The 21,507-nt window shown below is 25.6% G+C and overlaps 1 protein-coding gene across 1 annotated transcript; it reads left to right on the top strand.

Moving 5' to 3' along the window:
• The first annotated feature begins 17,001 nt into the window (after window positions 1-17,001).
• Window positions 17,002-21,260, top strand: LOC113871389 (probable carboxylesterase 15). The gene is made up of 2 exons (XM_027508483.1): window positions 17,002-17,669; window positions 20,954-21,260. The coding sequence occupies exons 1-2, from the start codon at window positions 17,002-17,004 to the stop codon at window positions 21,258-21,260; spliced, it is 975 nt and encodes a 324-aa protein (XP_027364284.1).
• The last annotated feature ends 247 nt before the right edge of the window (window positions 21,261-21,507 follow it).

Raw genomic sequence — 21,507 nt, 5'->3', positions numbered from 1 at the left:
TTTTGCCTTTGAATGAAGTAAGTGAAGAGGAAACAGAGGAGATTCAAAACAAAGAGTGTTTCTATTATGATAATGGTATCATCGCAGTGGAGCTTACTGTTACTGTTTGAGCTTCAAGGGCATCGCTGAGAGACACCAACCTTCCCAATACGTGGAATCAGCCACTTTTTTACCAATTTGTAGGAAACCTTCGAATGTCTTGCAGACATGGAATCAACTTCATCGTCTTTTCCTCCAATAAAGTTTTCAAACGTATATTTTGCGTCTTCAAAATCAATTCTTCTGTATCTATAATTTAATTTATTCCATTTAATATACGCTAGAAACGCTCAATCACTTCATCATCCTTCCCCAAAATACGTCGCACTTTCTATTTTCTTTCCCAAGGTTTGGAGTGAGTTTAATATTAAAAAATTTGAATTTATCAGTTCATAAGATATCAAATTTATTACAAGTTACTCTAAATTGCTTTAAAATTGAGTTTTATTTTATTCCACAATATATTATGATACGTTTTATAGATAAAATTAATAATTTTAAACCTTATTAGTTTGATGGCTAAGATGACGATGATTCCAACAGTAAACATGAATAAAATTATCTATTTATCTATGTGGAACTAAAATGAAGTTAAAAGATTAAGTTGCACAAAAGAAGTTAAAAAATTAAAACAAAACAAATTTTTTTAAAATAAAAGTACTAATTTTATATTTTTAATTATACTATTATCATTTAAAATTGATTTCTCCCCCTCACTTTTTAAATGTTCCTTATCAAACATTTGAGTAAAATGCTGCTTCTCATGCTCTATTTTGTGGAAATTTTAGGGAATGATTGTTTTCTATTTTTAAAAGAATTTTTAATTTTTTTAAATATAATATAAATTTATACTATATTTTAAAAAAAATTGAAAACTCTTTTTAAAAGAGAAATCAAACATATTCTTATTATCCAATATTTATATAATAAATCTAGTTCTATTATAATTGTCACTAGGTCAGGATCCTCTTCCATTGCAAGTTAATAAGGTAATATCTTCTTGGTGAAATCTTAATTATTCATTTATTTAGCAAAGTTAAATCAATAGATAAAATAATAACATTTTTCCTCTCTCTTAAAAATTCATCATATCCTATTTCTCTTTGTTCTCTTGTTTTCCCATGGTTGACATGTTGTAGACCTAGGCAAAACTTGTCACTAGAGACCACTCATCTCTGACACAACTCTCAAACAACCAACCTAGTTGATGACCATGCATGCTTGAGGTCTTCAAGGCATTAAGCACCCAACGTAAAAAACCTTGTTGTTATGACCAACCCTCTAGTTTGTATCATGATGAACAACAACCAAGAATCACTGCTAATGTGTGCACCAATCCATCTCCATTGTATTGCATCCTTCATTCTCACACCAATCTAGTTTTATTGCTTTACTTCACATCAACCATAACAAGCAAAGACGGGTCTTCAAAACTTCGTCCAAAAAGTTGTGACCACACATTTTTAGGGCCATTGTTCCATGCCATTGGAGATTTGTTTCGCAAACCCAAAGCCACCCACTCATAGGGCTACCATTGTCATCTCCCCTCATCACTTCTCAATCTCTAGCTCCTATACCAACCTTAAGAGTAAGAAATTAACAAGTTGAATTGAAAAACAAATATAAAAAATTAGTGATCTTGTGTGTTTTTAGTGGAGAGAAAAAGAAATGTCATGATTTTAACTATTGATTTGGCTTAAAAGGAATGAATAGTTAAGGTTTCACTAACCTGGCATTATCATGTTATTAGCTAATATGAGATTATCTAAATTTAATAGTCATTTTCGTCATCATCAAAGTGGTGCGTGCCCTTTCCATGACCCACATAGAGATTGTCGTCTTTATTTTTGTTTTGGTACTTCTCGATCAAAGTTATCATATTCTTTAGCTCATTAAAGTGATCCATAGGAAAGGTATTCCTTCATTTATGTGCTAAAAGTTAGAACACCAAAATTTAAATTACATCTATCACAAGTATTTGTGAGGGAAAGATGTTGAAGGAAAAAACAATAGACCAATGAACTTTAGATTTATTTTAGAAAACGTTATATAGCTTAAAGGTGAGATGACCTTGAAACTAAAATGAATTGACTCAATTTTTTTACAATATAAGTTATATCAGGTTAATAAATGATAAGGTACATAAAATTTCTAATTAGAGACCTATAAACAAAATCATTTTTCAAAAGTTAACCAAACAAACATAGAAGCTTTAAATTCAGATCCACCAAGGTAAGGCGTATGTATTTAGGAGTTTGAAATTCTCAAGCCAAGGAAGTACTTCAAACAAATGCCTAGAAGACTCTTCTAAATTAAGCTTGTAATTTGGGCTACAACGATTTTGGCAGGATTTGGCCAAAGCAATTATATACAAGGAAAATTACCAAGATAGAATAGAATAAGACTATGGTGAATAAGGATTGGTTATTTTTGGACTATCAAAATTGTTTTCGTAATAATATTGAGGAAAACTTTCAGAAACATTGTGTAAAGTATGTCTGAACCAATAATGAATTAATTTGTGAAAGCTTACACCCCAAGTTCTACCTTTGAACTATCTACCCTACTGATAATTCCACGTTGAATTTCTCAAATAAGTATTGATTTAAGAACGCAATTTGATGTCAAATTGTATGAAAGACCAATCTTTTATTGCTGTAATGATAGAATTTATACTTACATAAATGGATGAAACATCTAGAATGTACTGTATACAAAATGGTGGGGAAAAAAGAATAGATAATATGATGTTGTAAATGATAGGTCTACTTTATAAGAGATAAAGAGAAGGTGTAATATTGGAGAGAGTTTTGTGATTTAAAAATTCAAATATTGGTTACTAGGAACTGTTGCTACATTGGTTAAGGTTTTTAAAGGCTAAACTAGTTCAACCATAGACACTATGCTTACAGGAGCTAGTGAATGAGGTATAGGTTCAAGCAAGTTGATGCATATGATTGAGGTGACATTGTGAAAGGGAAATGCATGCTTACAAAATATACACTTAAGTGATAAAAAAAAATTACATTGTAAGTTATATAAAATCTTTACATTTTCTAAGGTAACCAATACTAAGACAGCAGGTACAAACGTCTAAATAAAATTAGCTCTATTAAAAGACAAAGTTGACGCAAAGCATATGCACCAACAAATTCAAAGTATTGTAATTAGACTGTTTGTGGTGCAATTCGTAAGGTATTTAATTATGTAGAAAGGGAAAATGAACTTCATTGATAAAGATATACACGTAATTTTAGTTGATCTTACACTAGTTAAAAAAATGGAATTGAGTCATACAATTCTTAATCTTATGATTAATAAATTTTAAATCATGATTATAATTTTTTAACTACAAAATAAGATAACTTCAGGGCTAAGCTCCTCCGCATTTTTTTTGTAAAAATCATAAACTATATATTTACGCTCTTTAATTAGGAAGGACATGTCATCGTTAACTATCTATGAACCAAGAATATAGCTGTATATCATTGATTAAATTTTGATGATAAATTTATATCATTTAATAATTTTTATAAAATATAATATCTTAATTTGATTACTTCACTTAAAACAAAATCATATAGAGTAACATAAACAAATCCTTAACTTTATTTTTGTTTGCAATGGAATAAATCTTTGAATAATGATTTGATGACAGTAAATAGTCTGAAGCCGTCACTTGATACGCAAGTAAAAATGTCTCAAGAGTCTGAAAAAAAAAAAAAGAAGCTGAGAATAGAAGCAGTGAAAATGAGTATGAAAGTATTTGTCTTGTTCATGAAACAGTGTTTGGTCTCTGAGATCTCCATTGTCACGCGGAGATCCATGGCGGAGTGAGTGGGGAGAGCATTAGCGATATGTCCCCTCCTTGAAAAAGATGTATTAATTGTTATGACAGATATTAAAAAATAATTGAAAAAGCAAATGCAATGATTATAATATGCTTTTAATGCAGCATAGGGGTGACCCCTAATGTTTCCAAATGATTCCCCAACTTTCCACGTGTAAATCACTGATTCTGGGCTCTTTCAACACAACCTTGATATTAGGAAATCAAGCTTGTTTACTGTTCACCCTCTGTCTCAACTTCAGCTCAGTTTCAGTGCTGTTATCATGTCCATTTAAATACTATGTTTTTGTCTGAGCAGGTTCTAGGTTCTTAGGTGGCAGCTTAGTGATAAAAATAAAAATTACTCTCAAACACCCCTTTTATAATACATATTTTATTATTCATACTTTTTTATTTTTTATATATTTTATGTGCTATTTGAAATATGTTTTTAACTATAACTAGGAAATTATCTTAACATGATTTATTTTGGTAGTGTTGCCATTGTTTTTGTTTTTTCAAATTTTATTTTTAAATGTGTTTAATATATTTTAAAAATTAAAAGTTTAGTTGTCATTTATATAATAACTTTCATAATTTAAGTATAAAATATGTTCTAAAAATTAAATTTTAAAATGATGTATAAATTACTTTCAAAATTTAATTTTTGAGATGTATTAAGTGCAATTTCAAAGATTCTATTTCAAAAACAAAAGGAAGGATGATAATACAAATTAAATTAGTTCCAAAATTAAATTCTAAAAACGATTTTTAAAATGCATTAAATACACTTCCATAAATGACAAAAGAATGGTAGTACAGATAAAAAAAACAATAGGAACAATAACAATTCCCTACCACAAGAAATGAAGGAAGAGGTTTGAAAAATAAAGCTACCTTTTGGGCTTGACCCACACAAAAAAAAACATTGTTTTGGGCTCCTGGAAGGCATGGGGTTAGGCCTAAAAGAGAAATAATAGAACACAATGAAAAAGAACCCAGAAAACATTTATCTGAAGATTATGAGATGGCACAAAAAATTCAAGGTGTCCACAAGGAATCAAGATGAGATTAAAGAACAGAAGAAGAGTTATACGAGGAGGTTCTCCCAGAAAAGGAATGAAGACAAGACTCATGAAAGAAATATACTTAGCTTTAGATAATTCTATTTTAATAGCAATATTAGATTAAGGGTTTGGTTTAGTTGATAAAGAAATCAAGGGGCAGAAAAAATGGCCAAAGAAGCATGGAAATTTGAGAAAAGTCAAAGAAAGGAGGGAAGTGATATTTTACTTGCATTTTTTTCTGGAAAACTTTGATAAATGTGTTTCTTGACATGCTCCAATATCAAGTACTAAATTGACTACTGAATACTAATATTATGGAGTAGATTGATTAACAGTTGCTAAATTTAGTGACTAAATTTGTATTTTCATATATTCAACGATCAAATCAATCGATTATTTTGTTCTAATTTATGAATTAAACTGATTTCATGTTTCAAAAAGTTATCATTTCTTGTGGAGTATTATGTTTCATATATAAAACATGTTTATAATTGTATTGGTTGATTCAAAAGAAAAGAGAGTAGGGAGTGGAGAGGAATTTTAATAGAGGAAAAGGAAAGAATTTTAATAGAAGGCATAGTACTTCATTTTGTTTACAAGAAGCGAGAAGGAAAATGAGAAATAAATAAATAAATTTATAATTATATATTTAAGGTATTTAAATATAGTTATTAAATTAAGGTTATGTTTAGATTGAACAAAGGAGATGAAGTGAGATAGAATAAACTAAAATGGGATTGAATAAAATAGAATATAGTAAGGGTAAAATTTAATTCCATTGTTAGGATGTGTTATGATAGAATGAAGACAAAAATTTATTTCATTATTTGTATGTTAAATGAAGCAGAACGAATTATATATTTTTTTATTTTTACAATACACTTATTTTAAAAACACATTTCCAATTTAATTTTTATACTTTATTATATTATAACTTTAGCAAATGATTATTATCAAATAAAAAGTAATTATAAGTACAGAAGTTAAATTAAAATCTTTCATAAGAATAAATTAAATAAATTATTTTAAAAAATTACAAGAAGTTATTTTTAGCATACTAGCTAAGGTCTTAAAAAAAACAACAACAATAATAATAATAATATTTATATAACTCTTTTGTGTGTATCTAAGTTGATTTGATTAATTATTTTTATATTTTATTTCAATAATAACACAATAATTTTAATTTAATTAATTTAAATTAAAATGAAACTTCTAATTTTAAATTAATAAATAATAATCTTAGAATAAATGTATCAATTCGGTTCAGTTACATATTAATCAATATAAATTACATAATTATTTTAAAATATATTATTTTCATAAAATTTCAAAATAATATCAAGAATATCATCTTATATGTGTTTGTTTTAAATATGTATATCCTTTTAAAAATTATATCTTTTAACTTCTTTTTCAAAATATTTACTAGTACCAAAACTAATTTTTTAAAAGTTTTGATGATAAAAATCCTTTTAAACTGCAAGTATAAGAAAAATATTTTATTATATCAATCAATCAAATAAAATGAAAAGTTTGTACGTGTGTATGAATACTTTTTTATTTGATTTATTACTTTTTGTTTTAACATTTGATTTTTAGATGCTTAATTTAATTATTATATTATTTTTAACTAGTGTATAATTATATATATATATATATATATATATATAATATGTTCAATAAATAGTGGCATACTTTAATAAGATAAGATCAGTGATTATTAAGTAAAAGAGTTAATAACAAGGAATAAGAATGAAATAACGATGTAAGTAGTTTAAATATAATGTAGGTAAATAGCAATAAAAGATGGTAAGGATAAAATTATAACTTTATAATTTTATGAAAGTTCATACTTTTAGTTATATCCAATTTGTTCCAAATTAGAAGGGAAAGAACTGAACATAAGTTACAAACTATCACAAAAGAATATACTGCATTATTACACGTCATTTTAATGTTCTTATTTTAATTTCTAAAAACAAAAGAATTCATAATAGTCTAAAAAAATAGAATATAACTATCATTATTCACATTAAATTAACTCATCATATTAATTTCACTTTGTCTCTTTTCTTGTCACTATAATTAAAATATTTGAAAATCAGTCGACTGAAATTTGTATGAGCTCTTAACAATAATAGTTAGATTATAATAACATCTTCTGAACTCTCCTATAATGAATATCATTGCCCTTATAATTAAAATTAACTTAAAAAACTTCATTCATTATTGCTTTTGAATTTATGCTTGAAAGAAGCATAGAATAAAAGAACTTCACAATGAACAAATAATAAGAGTTCAAATTTTTTCGAGCATTATTTGGTATAACATCGATTTGTATTCAATATAAACTAAAACGTGTCAATTAACATAATAAATTATTACTTTATTATTTGATTTTATTATTTTCTCAATGATAAAAAAATAAATTAATATTTCTTATTTTTTTAAGAATTAACATTTAAAAGTTTAATTTTAAATGACTAATTCATATATATGAGGGAACAAGAAACTAAAGAAAAAAGTTTACTCTCTTTAATATTTCTTTTCTATTGAAGATCACGTTAGTAATGGTATCTTTTACTTGGTTCACATCTCTTTGGCTCTCTGCTTCTCTATAAGATATTTTTCCTTTAATCATTCTATCCCTTGTCTAGTTTCAGTAGTATACTCATGCCAAGTGGCACGTGTGCAAAGTACAACAGCTATGTTAGCACATGGATAAAACATGTCTTCCTCACTGTACAGATAATGTGTAATTGAAGAAAATTAATTTGGGACCGAGATTCTCTCCCGTTTTGACGCAAACTGAACGGTCTAATCAAGCAAAATTTTATATTTTTGCTTAACTAAAATTTTTAGTTTAAACAAAAATACAAAATTAACATAACAGAACGTTCAGTTACGAGAGAGAATATGGATCCATGAATTTCATGTTAAACAACCTACACTGCCATTGAGTGTTGTAGTAATTAAATATGCTTCAATTACATTTTGCATGGAACTTACAACTGTAATCATAAATTGGTATGGGATCTACTAGGGTCTTTTTGAAAATGAAAATAAATAAATAAATAATATTTTTTGGATGAATATAATACATAAAATAAAAAGGAATGCATTACTCATGCAAATTATTGTGAGATGATGGATTCTTTGATGACCATTCCATCAGGGTGACCCCACTTCATAGTACTACTATCAGAGCATGGCTTGATAAGACTAGAATCACTAGACATGAATATTCTTTGGAATTTGGACACTACTACTCAAATACACCCAATGACTAATTTGACCTTTTACTAAAGAGTATCATGCTCACCAATATTCACTGGATTCCATTGTCATCGTTATCTTCTCCTTCCCTGTCTGTCCAATACCAAAACATGTATTCTTTTCACTTTTTCTTTAAAGCATGTTTGGAAGTGAAATTTTAGAGAAATATAAAATATATTTAATTTTTAAATCAAGAGAATTATATAATATTTATAAATAAATAAATAAATATTATGTTAAATTTGTACGAATTTATTATTTATTAAAAAAATCTTCTTTCTAAAATATACTTTCCAAACACACCATTGGATAATTTTCATGAAAATGATCTTAGTGGATAGGACAGAACAAAGGGCCTCCCCTCCCTCTTTCTCAATGTTTAAGTTGTGGTGAATGGCTTTTGAGCTTTCATTATATTGGGGCAAAGGCAATAGCATGTTGACTGAAGGAATGGGTTGATCCATTATTTGGGTAGGACAAGATTATGATTCTGTTTGTGTCAATCTAGGTCGTAAAGGCTAAGGACTAGGCTACGAAGAAAAGGAGTAAGTAACAAGAATTGGACATGGTGGGATAGATTCTTGAGGGATTTGATTTTTTTTTTTCTATGTTCTATTCTATAAACTAAGGTGGAGATCCCCACCACAGCATTACTCGTTTGCTGATATAAGAATATTCCTGTTACGCAAATTTGATTTCCTGCGAGATGTTCCATTCAGTCACTCGTGTTTATGTTACATAATTATAGTACATCACTTTATGATCAATACAACATCAGTAACCTTATGGTTGTAATAATAACTATTAGTACATTAAACTATTAGTTAATTAAGGCTGAGTTCTCTATGTTAAAGATTTATAAATGAAACTAGAAATTGCTCGCCGATGGATTGTATTGACACATGACATTTGTCAATATTTTATTCAGATTTGGATATCTGCAGTTTTGACAGAAACTGCCTCCGTAGTACGTTTTTGTTTAAGCAAAACAAAATTCGTTTAAGAGAATTTGGTAAAAAGTGATTTTAGCTTAAGTCCAAAAAATTTGCTTAAGTCAAAGAGTAATTTTTGCTTAAATCAATAAAATTCATTTAAGTGAAAATGAAAAATTTTGCTTAAATCAGAAATAGGGACGAAAAGACTAGAGAAAAAAAAAGAGAGAAAAGAAAATTGAGAAGAAGATGGAGACAAAAGCGAAAGGGAGAATGAGGATGAGGGAAAGCGCAAGAAAAAGGAAAAAAGACTGAATGAGGAGAGAATGAGATGGAAATGAGTGGTGGTGAAAGGGAGGAGATGGAGTTGAGTGAAGAGGAGGAGGAGATGACAAAAGAGTGGGGAAGAAAAAGAAGGGGCTGAGATGAAGAGGAAAGATGAAAAAGAAAAGGTAATTGTCTGCAGTTTCTTGCACTTTCCGCAAAAACTGTAAAGGATTTATTTTTTATTTTATCCAAATCAAAGTTCTCTAATTAGTGTTTGAACAATTATAACAACTATTGAACAGATAAAAATATTATATGGTAAAGAATATAACAATTATTAAAAAAATAGTTCTATTGAAAATTTAAATTCACTTTTTTTTATTTCTTTAATTTTAATTTGTTTTTTTTTACCCCCGAAGTTTTTATTTTCTATACACATTCTTATCTTTCTTTATAATCATTTATCATATTTATATATTATTATTTTTAACAAAATTATACGAATCCTTTAACTTATACACTTTATTTGCTTTGGTGTTTTAATTTTGAAAGTGTCACTTTGACATTCTAACTTTTTAAAACATTTCAAATATATATATATATATATATATATATTAAATGTTATATTGTTAATTTTTTATATACTACGTGTACTATTCTTCTTTTTTTTTCATATATATGTTCTGCCTTTCTTCTTCCCCTTATATTTCAAAAACATATTCCAACTCAAAATGTTTTATTGCATTCTCACCCACTTATTAAGTTCCAGTTAGATTCCATTAAAACCATAGCTATTTTATCTAATAACATTGTCACAATTTATTTTTTATATTTTGAAAAATCCCACACAGTAAGAGAGAAGAAAAGGAAGAAATAAAAAAATAAAAGAAAAATGTAAATTTAAAAAAAAAGATGAACAATAACATAATATAAAAAACAAAAAAAAATAAGAATTAATATTTTTAATAAAAAATAACTTATTTAAAATATTTTTAAAAAATAAATTAAAACTTTTAAAAGTTAAGATACTAAATTAAAAAATATATAAAAATTAAAAATATATAATTTTACCTTTTTTTATATATCTCTTTTTACCTCCACACAAATGTACATACTCGAAAGGAGCACGACATATATCCTTATTGTCGTATCTTTTGTCGAATATTTTTTTAGCTTTTTTCGAATAGAAAAAAAAAAATCGGTTCCCTTAACTTCGTGTTAGTTATTTTTATAGGCGAGGTGTATTAATTAATTTTAGCTTGATTTTTTATTCACTTTTTTTATTTTTCCCTTTTAATAGTTTCTCTTATTTATCATATGTACCTAACTTACAAATTATTTATATTTCCTTTTATTTATTTTTAAAAGAAATGAGTCAATTCTATTTTATTAAAGTTATTATTTGATTAAAATTTTCATTTTATTTATTAAATTTATGCTATAATTATTTGTATAAAGTTATATATCAACAACCTCTCCCGTTGCTTTCTAAAAAACCAAATACCAAAAATACAAAAAAAAAGAGATATTAAACTAAATTATTTTTTCTTTTTTAATCTTTTTGACAAATCCTTTTAAAACAGTAAAAAAATATATTTCAAAGACGTAGTTGAACAAGTGTCTATGTTTTTTTCATTAGTTGAAAAAGTGTCTGAGTTGACAAGATGGATGGTTTTTAAAAATCTCTTTCGAAAAGTTTCTTTTATTATTAAAAAATTAAAGCAAAGAACCTTTCGAAAAGCTTTAGTTCTAAAACTTTTCACAAAATATTTTTTTTTAAAATCTCAAATGAGTTTTTCCACAAAGTTAGAAGAGATAAAATAAAAAATTAGAGTAGATATGTGTAACAGTTCACCTTATTTCAAATAGTATTGTCATTGACCAAGTCAAGAATTTTAATATTACATTTTTCTTTGCGAAGACAAGTGTATTTTACTATTTAAATATTAATTCATGAGCTTATCTAGACTCTTAACAACTCTCTAATATTCTTATTCAAAGTTCAATCCTCGTGTTCTTAATTAAAAATAAAATTTATTGCTTTCTCAATAATTACAATTATAAGATAGACTCAATGATAATTGACAAATGAAGATAATATATTATAAAATTATATATATATATATATAAAATAATGAAAGCTTTGAAATAGGTGAGTATGTTAAATGTTTGAAGTACCTTTTACTCATAACTTCTTCAAACTTTGACATTTGTATTGCATATTGTTCTAATTTTAGAGATAAAGTAGCCTTTTCTCATAAACTTTTTTTAAAATTAATGTAATAATAGACATTCCCTCATATTGCAAGACATTATTCTAACTTTGGAGATGAAATTTATTCTTTAAGCATAATTGCACCATTTTTATTTTTAACTGAACCTTATAATATTAATCCTCCCCATTTTTATTTTTAATTAAATATCAATGAATTAGTAATGAAAAAAAAAACTAAGCCAAATCCTAACAATAGAACAAAAAAAATTATTAACAATATTTACCTATAAATTGGTTGTGGATATACCTATAAAGCTTTTAAAATATAGGTAATTGGAGGCTTATATTTAATTACCACAAAAATCATAATTTATCATCTGTAACTAATTCATAGTTAAAATGTATTTAGTGATAAATTAATTATAACATTTTCATAATTAATTAAGTAATTAAATTCTTGTAATATCGATTAAATACTTCCAATATTCCTCTTTAAGACATGTTGAAAGTATTTGAAAATTTTTTTATACAAAACTTATAGAAATAGTTTGATTCTCATAATTTCTTTTAATTTATTGTAAATTTTTTTTACAAGATTTATTAAAACAAACTCTTAGTAACCTATTCTAATAAATTTCGTGATCAACTTATGTCATAAGACCTCATATGATTAGAGTTTATTTAACATGTTTTTAATTAAATTATCTATCCAAAAACACTAATAATAGTGTTACATCATTTAATAATTTAATATGAAGAAATTTTATTAATTAATTGATAAATTGTAATAGTTAAATAATTCTTATTTTTATATATTTTAAAAATATATATTAAATAAGTTGATGTATATCAATAAGATATTAAATAATCTTAAAATATATAATCTAAAATTTTATAGATATATTATGCAGTTGGTTTTTATTTTGTGAGTTTTGTCTAATACTAAATTTTAAAATAAATTCATTTAATAAAAAGTTATAAAATATTGTAAAGATGACTCTTACGAAACTTAAAATATAAATTTAAAGAATTGAGAGATGGAGTTTTGAAAATATATTACAGGGATCATATGAGATCGTTTTAGATATGATAATATTGAAAAACAATGGGAACGAAATTAATCATAATGATTTGTGAACCCTCCTAATAAAAAATAATTCCAGAACCTTCCATGCTTATCCAAAATAATAAAATTTTGAATAAAATATTATGAAAAACATTACAGATGGACACGTAAGTGTAGGGTGAGATGAATAGAATCAATCAGTGTATAGAAACCATTCTGGGCAGCTGCAAGCAATAAGAAGAAGAAGAACGACGGCAATTTTATTAACTTCAGTCTTGAAAATTAACTTTAAGTATATTAAAATTAACCCCTAAGTGATGATATAAAAATTTAAGACACGTGAGACAAAAGAATGAAACATTTTAATTATATTTTAAAGTACTTAGTTACCGTATGAAAGCTTAAGTTCATTGGATCATTGTTAAATAATTGTTGAATGACATCATCTCCCATGCATTTACCAAGTAACAAGTTAATATATGAAAAATATAAGACCATGTCAATACTGTTAAATAGTTATTATAAAACAATAAAATAGTTTTTATTCAAAAACCTTCTTATAAATCCAAATCATTTTAAGGATGAAATATTAATTATTTTTCTTCAAATCAAATTTTCTATTCGACCAACTTGCATAAAATGAAACGTGTCATGTAAACACAGGTCCCAAAAAGGGGTAAAGTGTTTCATACATTAGACTACAATAATCATGTTATGATAGAATTCATCAACATTGTTTTATAGATTTAAATATAAGATGAGATTTGGGTTTTTTATTTAAAAATTAGGGAAAAGAAAATGAGATTTAAAATTTAAAACAAATTTGGAGTTTCGAGTGTGAGTATCAATTCGAAACTATGAAGTGGGTTGAGCTTAGACATGATATAGTGGGAAACCACCTAATTGGGTCTTAAATATTAGTGCCATAAAGTGAAAATTTTGGCACAAACAAAGATTTGTTTGTACTTTTACGAAAACCAATGTTAAACTTTTATTTATTGGCAAAGCTTGAATAATTATTTATGATTTTTAAAACTTATTTTCTAGATGTTATTGATAATCGTTGTTAAAGAAACCACATCCAAATAGTGATTTCCCTATAGTGTTGATCCTCTAAATTTTGTTTTTGACTAGTTTTGTTTCTGATTCTCGGTTTACTTCTAAATCAAATCAGCTCAAAATGCAAATCATTTCCTTCAACAATAATATGAGATGAGATACCACTGCTGTAAAATAATTTATTAATTATAATGATAAAAAAAAAAATATGAAATCAAATGCTAATTTGATTGCTAGTAACCAAATTAGCAACTAATTACTTCAGTGACAAAAATAAAATATGAAATTGGACCAATATCAAAATGGGTTTTGATTTAAGGGCTAGTTCTTATTCTTCCTATATTAATAAAAAAATAATTAGACTCTAAGCTGATTAGTTAAAAATATGTGAATCAGCTAGAGATATTCGAGTCAGTCTTTACTTGAAAAATTTAAAATCATATCTAAAATCTATTATTTTAAAATCTTAACTATACATAAATTTTCATTTAAATATGCATTGATCAGTAATATGCATTTGTTAAATTTTTTTTTATTATTCTTCGATTCATGTATAGCATTGTTATAATAAAAAAAATTAAATATATTAAAAATATATTATTATTAATTAATAAAATTATTAATGTCATATTACTTTTAAGTTTATAAAATTAATTTTTAAGAAAATTTTATTATTAAATATTTAAAATTAATCTTAAAAATTAAGAAGAAAAATTTTATAACTTAATTAAATTTACGTATAAATATATTTATTTCAATATTAATAGTTACATTTTTAAATTATAATTATTAAAATTTTAACATATTTTTAAACATTCTCTTATATGTTGTGTGAAAAAAATACACATATATAAAATTGTTCCTCTCCAAAACATGTGTTTTTACTTTTATTTTTTTTATTAATTGTTTTTAAAAAAAATCACCATAAAATATATAAATTATGATTTAACTTTTGAATGAATAATAAATATCTTTATAAAGTATATCTATAAGTCTATATATACATATACATTATAGAGAATTTAAAAATTACAAGTACATGTTGTCAGTTTTAAATTATTTTTTTCTATCTTCTTATTGTTTATTATATTACTCTAAATCAAATGTATCATCGTACCAAACTTAATTAAGATTTAAAATATAATTTTTCTGATAATATAAAAAATAATGTTAAATTTAAACAATTTAAAGAATTAAATTAGTTATATATTTATATCTAAATGATAAAAAAGATAGATACAATAAGTATACTCATTTTATTTCATATTAAATTATATTATTTAAATATTTTACATTTATTCTAATTATTTATTACTTTAAAATATATAAAATATTATTATTTACTAATGTCTTTAATTATTATTAAAAATTAAATATTACCATTTAATAATTATAATAAATTTAATGTTATTTTAGGAATAATTTTTACCACCTAACTGTTAGTAAAAAAAAATAATTATTTTATTAAAATGCATATATATATTGATACTAAATGATAAATAAAATAAATTTTTATATCAAAAAGTAATAAGTAAGAAATAATAATATAAAAAACTTATAAAAAATATCTTAATGCATTTTAAATGAATTATAAATGTATTTTTTTAATTTAACTTTAAACATAAATTTTATAGTATAGTATATACAAAGTATCACTATAATTTAATAATAAAAAAATGTTATGTATTGAAGAAAAAAATAGAATAAATAATATTTTATTATTACGATGAAACTTTTATTTAATTATATATAAATAAATTAAAATAACACTTTTTTTTGTCTGATCTTAGTTTTATTTTATTTTGAAAACATATTGTTAATATAAGAGTAACATGTAAAATTTTACAAATTGTGTAATTTTTTATCATTTAAATTGTTGAAGTATATATTAATTTTGTTTAGTTTATAAAATTTTGATCTCAACCTTGATCTGTGAGCTTTTTAAAACCACAAATTTTTTTATTTATTGGACTTTTTAGCATTAATATGCATGGGTATGAGTTAAGAATAAAGTTAAATCTATTAAACTCTTTTACAGTTCTAAAATTAGTTATTAATTCAGTTGTTAAAATATAATAAGTTATTTAGAGATTGAATTAGTGCCTAAATATTTCATATTTATTTTTAAAAAAATAGTAATTTGATTCTAGTTTTTAAAATTATAAATTAAAGAATTAATATTTAATAATTTTAAAGATAACATCATATTTTAATTTTTTTTAATGATTAAATTAATCCTAATTTCAACGTATAATTTAGTGGATGTACATACACTCTTAACTTTTTAGCTTTACACGTCAGGCAAATCTCTACGAAAATGATTGTTTTACGTTATGTCTTAAGAGTGTGAAATAAGTGATTAAAAAAGATAGGAAAAAAATAAAAATGTGCTAAAATAAAATAAAAAAACATAAAAAATTAAGAAAATATAGATAATACGATATTTTTTATTAGTGAATGGAAAGTTGAATTTAGAAAAAAAAAACTTTTAGTTTAAATTTAAAAAATAAAAAATAAATAGAAAGAAAATATAGATAATGATATATTTTTTTATTAGAAAAAATAGAAAGTTGACTTCACAAAAAATTTCTTTTATTTTAATTTTTTTTTAGTTTAAATTTTAAATTTGTGTATTAATTATGTTAATTTTAGATATACATGCATAATACTTATTAATTAAAGTCTAAAAAATAATTCTTATTGATAAATGTTAATTTCAGACTAATTCTAATTTTGTTAACTTAAACAGAATTTACTTGTGTAGTAGATAAAAAAGTTTTAGTGTAACATGGTGAATAAAAAAGAGATAAAAATTTGAAAAAATAAAAACATAAAGACAAGATTAAAAACGGTTAATAACACATTCTTGAATACATTTCATTTGATTTCTTATAATTTAAAAAAATTAAATATTTTGTTAAAAAATAAAATAACAAGGTTAGCAGTTTAACTGTTTTTTTTTTCTTTCAAAATAACTAAGCTTATAAAGTATATTAAAAAAAATAGTCTTGTTAGAATATTTTACAGTAAGACATATGATGAATTACGTGATGTGAAAAGAGATGTTGCATAAAAGAAAAGAGTTAAAGAAGGGATTCTGATACCCCACCAATAAGCAAGAAGCCACCAACATGGCGCCATTGTGGTGTCTATTTACCTCTTTGGTGAACATATATTTATAGCCCTCATCACCTGTGCTGTGCCTCACCATTACCACAGTAACCGATTACCCACTCACAGCAACAGCAATGGCTTTCTCTCACCGTCACGTAGTCGAGGACTGCATGGGCCTCCTCCAACTCTTCAACGATGGCACCGTTTTCCGCTCCAAAGACATACAATTCAACCAACCTTCACCCACCCCACACGACCACCTCGTACAATTCAAAGACTACCTCTTCAACAAGAAGTTCAACCTCCACCTCCGCCTCTACAAACCCAAATTCATCAACAACGAGAAGCTGCCCGTTGTCATGTTCCTCCACGGTGGAGGCTTCTGCTTCGGCTCGCGCGCGTGGCCTCACCTTCATGGCTGCTGTGTGCGTCTCGCCGCGAGCCTCCACGCCGTTGTGATGGCGCCGGACTATCGTTTGGCGCCAGAACACCGCCTTCCTGCGGCGGTGGATGACGGGGTGGAGGCGCTGCGGTGGATGCAGAGACAGGGTCTCGGGGAGCACGGCGAGGATGCGTGGGTGAGCCAGGGCGTTGACTTTGACCGTGTGTTTGCGGTGGGTGACTCGTCTGGCGGGAACATTGCGCACCACTTGGCGGTTCAGTTGGGTTCCGGTTCGAGAGAGATGGAGCCGGTTCGAGTACGAGGTTACGTGTTAATGGGACCCTTTTTCGGTGGGGTTGTTCGGACCAGGTCGGAGGTGGGTCCCTCGGAGCAAATGCTGACCCTTGAAATGTTGGACAGGTAAGGGTACAATGTGAATGATAAATTCTAAACAGTACATATTCTTTTTTGAATAATTTTGCGTAACTTCTTTAAGGCTAAAGTTAGAATAACGGGACCAACATACTTTTTGAGATTTTTTTATTATTAATTATATGAATTTTATTATTTTTATTTTTAAATTAATATTTTCTTTTTAATTTTTAATAAATTTAAATAATAATAATAAATGTATTAATGAATATATTGTCAATATTTTTCTTTAGGTAACCTATCTTACTTATTAATTGAATTTAATGTTTTGTTTTAATAAAATTATAATTTTAATTAATAAACAATCTCTATAAAATAACACTTAATGTTTTTTCAATTCTTAACCTCAAAATTTATGAAAGTAACGTGGCCTATTTTCAAACCACAGCCGTCCGTGTGTTGTTATGATTCCCTTGACTAACGTGTTAATGGTATTTGTTATTTAATTAATGTCATAGTTTTTTGTTATTAATGTTTTAATCAAACTAACGAATATTTAATTAAATAACTATATATATATATATGTATATAATTTTTCCTTTCCTTGTATCTCTTTTAATTTTTTTATCATACAGTTCATTATTTTTTTATTTCAAGAGTGAAAAGAATAAACTTTTAATATTACTATAATTAATATTTATTTGCGTAATTGCTATTTTTTAATTTTAAAGTTCTTTTTACCCCAAAAGAAATTTAAAATAAAAAATAATCATCATGTCAAGTTTCATAATTTTAATGAAAGAAATTTGACTGTGTAAAAGATATATTTCATAATAAAAAAACGTAATGGCGGCTGCATGCATTACTGTCATTATTATGGTCTATCTGCTTAGTTTTTTTTTTTTTTGTTGATAAAATAATGTTTATATTATTTTTAAAAAGTAGTTTAATCGTAAAAATAAGTTACTTATTATGTTTATAACATAATTTAATTTTTTTCATATTTTGATTCTTTCAAAACCTTATTTAAATATATTGCTATATTTTTAAAAGTAATTTTTAGAGCGTGAGTTTTTATTTTATTTAAAAAATAAGGAAATTTTATATGATTTAATTTTCTTTCTCACATTGGCGGAAAAAAAATCTTCCTTACATAAAATTATTTGGGTAATTATTTTCATGTTCATTCAACTTATGTGTAAAAATATTTTAATAATAAACTCTAAATTTTTAAATAATTTACAAACTTACGGATATTTAGTATAGATAGTGCTTTCTTTAAGCTGATGCCTTGCAACAGTATCGACAACAATAATACTAACAATATATATATAACATGTTTCAGATTTGAAAATATCCAAAATAATGATTATAATTTTTAAAAAATATTCCATTTTAATGTTGAATATTAACTGTGTCATATTTCAGTTTAGAGTATAAGAATCATAAATATACTTTAAAATGTGATATATACATTAACCCCATAAAATTAAATAAGATAATTTAAATGTGAATTAAAAGGCACGGAAGTAATTATCTTAAATGCATAAATTTGAAGTCTGAAATGATATTATGATTTGGATTTTGAAACGTGAGGAAATGAAAAGAGACTAAATTTCAAACATGCCATTGCTAAGTGATAGTAACATCTTGCACTGCACCTCTTTAAGTCACATCTTGGTGCCGTCGTGCCACGTTCGACAAATGTGGAGAAAGAGAAACGTTATTGTCATCAACTTTTCACTCAATTATCGTTTTTTTTTAATTTTCTTACACCTCAATTATTACATTTACTTTATATCTTTCTACACTTTTCTCATACCTTTTTAATCATATTTTTAATTTCCAAACCCATATGCTTTCGTAATTATTATTTTCCGATTTTATTTAAGAAATTACCAAGATATATTTCGCAGGGTTTATTTCATAACAAAATGGTGAAAACGAGATATTAAAAGAAAAAGATAATAAAATTACAATTGATAGATTTTATGTACAGCTATAAATGTTTGAATATAAGTTTTAAAGACCAAAATTACCTATACTAGTATACATAACTTTACCATAAAAAAATGTAAAGAGAAATAATTTACTAATCAACATGATCTAAGTTATGTTTTATTTTTGGCAAAAATTATAATGATAAACATCAAACTATGTTAATTAAAATTGATGTACTTGAGAAACATTCGGATAGAATACACCAAATGTAAGAACTTTTATTACAAAAAACAAAGAGTGAAATTCTCTGTAATCAATCCACTTAGAATTAATGAATTACTTATCATTCTGAAAGAACCAAATTACTAAATAGATTCCACTAATTTTTATTTTTTTAAACATAAAAATTATAATTATATTTTTAATAAAAAGTTTTTCACGTTCCTCACTCAATATCTTTCGCAAATAATAAAATCCCCCACTATTAGATATGTCATGTATACCCTCGTGATCAAATATTTGGACTGAATATTCTAAGAGTAGTTCCATAACTTCTCAGTACATTAAATGCAGCCACCCATGAAAATGAAAAGAAAAATTAGATGTTTCTGAAATTAGGAAAATATATACTCTTTTGTGTGCACCATTTTAATTATTAGCGATGATTTTACTTGTCTTCTAGTTTATTAACATTTTAATATTTTAATTAATATGGTAATCCATGTGTAAAGAAAAACCATTTTTTCTTTTACTTTTAAAGTAACTTATACCTATGAAAGAAGTGGGTACATGGGAGAAAGTGATGAATATGTGTACAACACTAAAAGCAAAATTATTCAGCATGTCGACAATCACTTAATTCAATTATGTGTCATATCCTCAAACAACAAAATCATTCAGAAACTTTTCTCAAGTGATGCAATCCACTTTTTTAGAGGGTTGCAAATTCAATCATACATAATATTGTTATTGTCAGAACACAACAAAGTTGAATCGCATAATCATTAATATATACTTAAGCTTGGATCTTTTAAAGGTTAAGATTTATTATCCTTCCAATTATAATATGTGTTAATAAATTATATTTGTGCAACAAATTCATACAATGCTTTGTACAGTATATAGAGAGATAAAAAAGAAAGAAATATACTAATTGTATAAAGATTTTTATACTATTATTTATCACGATTTGGCATATAATTAAATTTGTTTGCCTTTTTAATACTTTTTAAAAATTATATATAAAGTAAGTTTTAATTAATTAATATTATAAAAATTTGCACGGATAATATATAAAAATCAAACCGGCCTAAAAAAGTATAATAATACAAAATATTATTTAAATAATATATGACTGATATGATAATGTTGTTTACTCTTCCTTGAAGCAGATTTTGGAGGCTGTCGATGCCTATTGGAGAGAGCAGAGACCACCCATTGGCGAACCCATTTGGACCTAAAAGTCCAAACCTTGAACATGTGAAGCTTGACCCTATTTTAGTCATAGTTGGTGGCAATGAATTGCTCAAGGACAGAGCTGAAGATTATGCAAGAAGGCTCAAAGAACTAGGGAAGAACATTGAATACGTTGAGTTTGAGGGGAAGGAACATGGTTTTTTCACTCATGATTCATACTCAGAGGCTGCAGATGAGGTCCTGCAGATGCTTAAACGGTTCATACTTGAAAATTCTAGTTAGAAGATGCCAAAAACAAAAGATGATTAAAGGGTCTAGCTAGACTATACATATGCAGTGATTTAATTGTTAATCCACATTTTCTAGTTTGATGAAATGGTAAGATTCATGAAAAATTTCAAGTTCATTGGTTCGTAGCTTGATGGAGATTGTAATCAAATAGCCTTCTTGGTAATATATGTCGTTATAGCTGGAGTTAGTTTGTAAATTATATATGCTTTTTTCAGTTGGAAACATGGTAGAATTTTAA

The sequence above is a fragment of the Abrus precatorius genome, unplaced genomic scaffold (assembly GCF_003935025.1).
Source record: "Abrus precatorius isolate BTA unplaced genomic scaffold, Abrus_2018 Scaffold7, whole genome shotgun sequence".
In the NCBI taxonomy this organism is placed as follows: Eukaryota; Viridiplantae; Streptophyta; class Magnoliopsida; order Fabales; family Fabaceae; genus Abrus; species Abrus precatorius.
The sequence above is the reverse complement of the archived record's forward strand: the minus strand, read 5'-3'. Positions and strand labels throughout refer to the sequence as shown.

Coding starts and splice junctions, on each gene's coding strand:
- LOC113871389 (XM_027508483.1), top strand. CDS start 17,002: ATGGCTTTCTCTCACCGTCACGTAGTCGAGGACTGCATGGGCCTCCTC. Junction 17,670..20,953: donor ACCCTTGAAATGTTGGACAG/GTAAGGGTACAA, acceptor TCCTTGAAGCAG/ATTTTGGAGGCTGTCGATGC.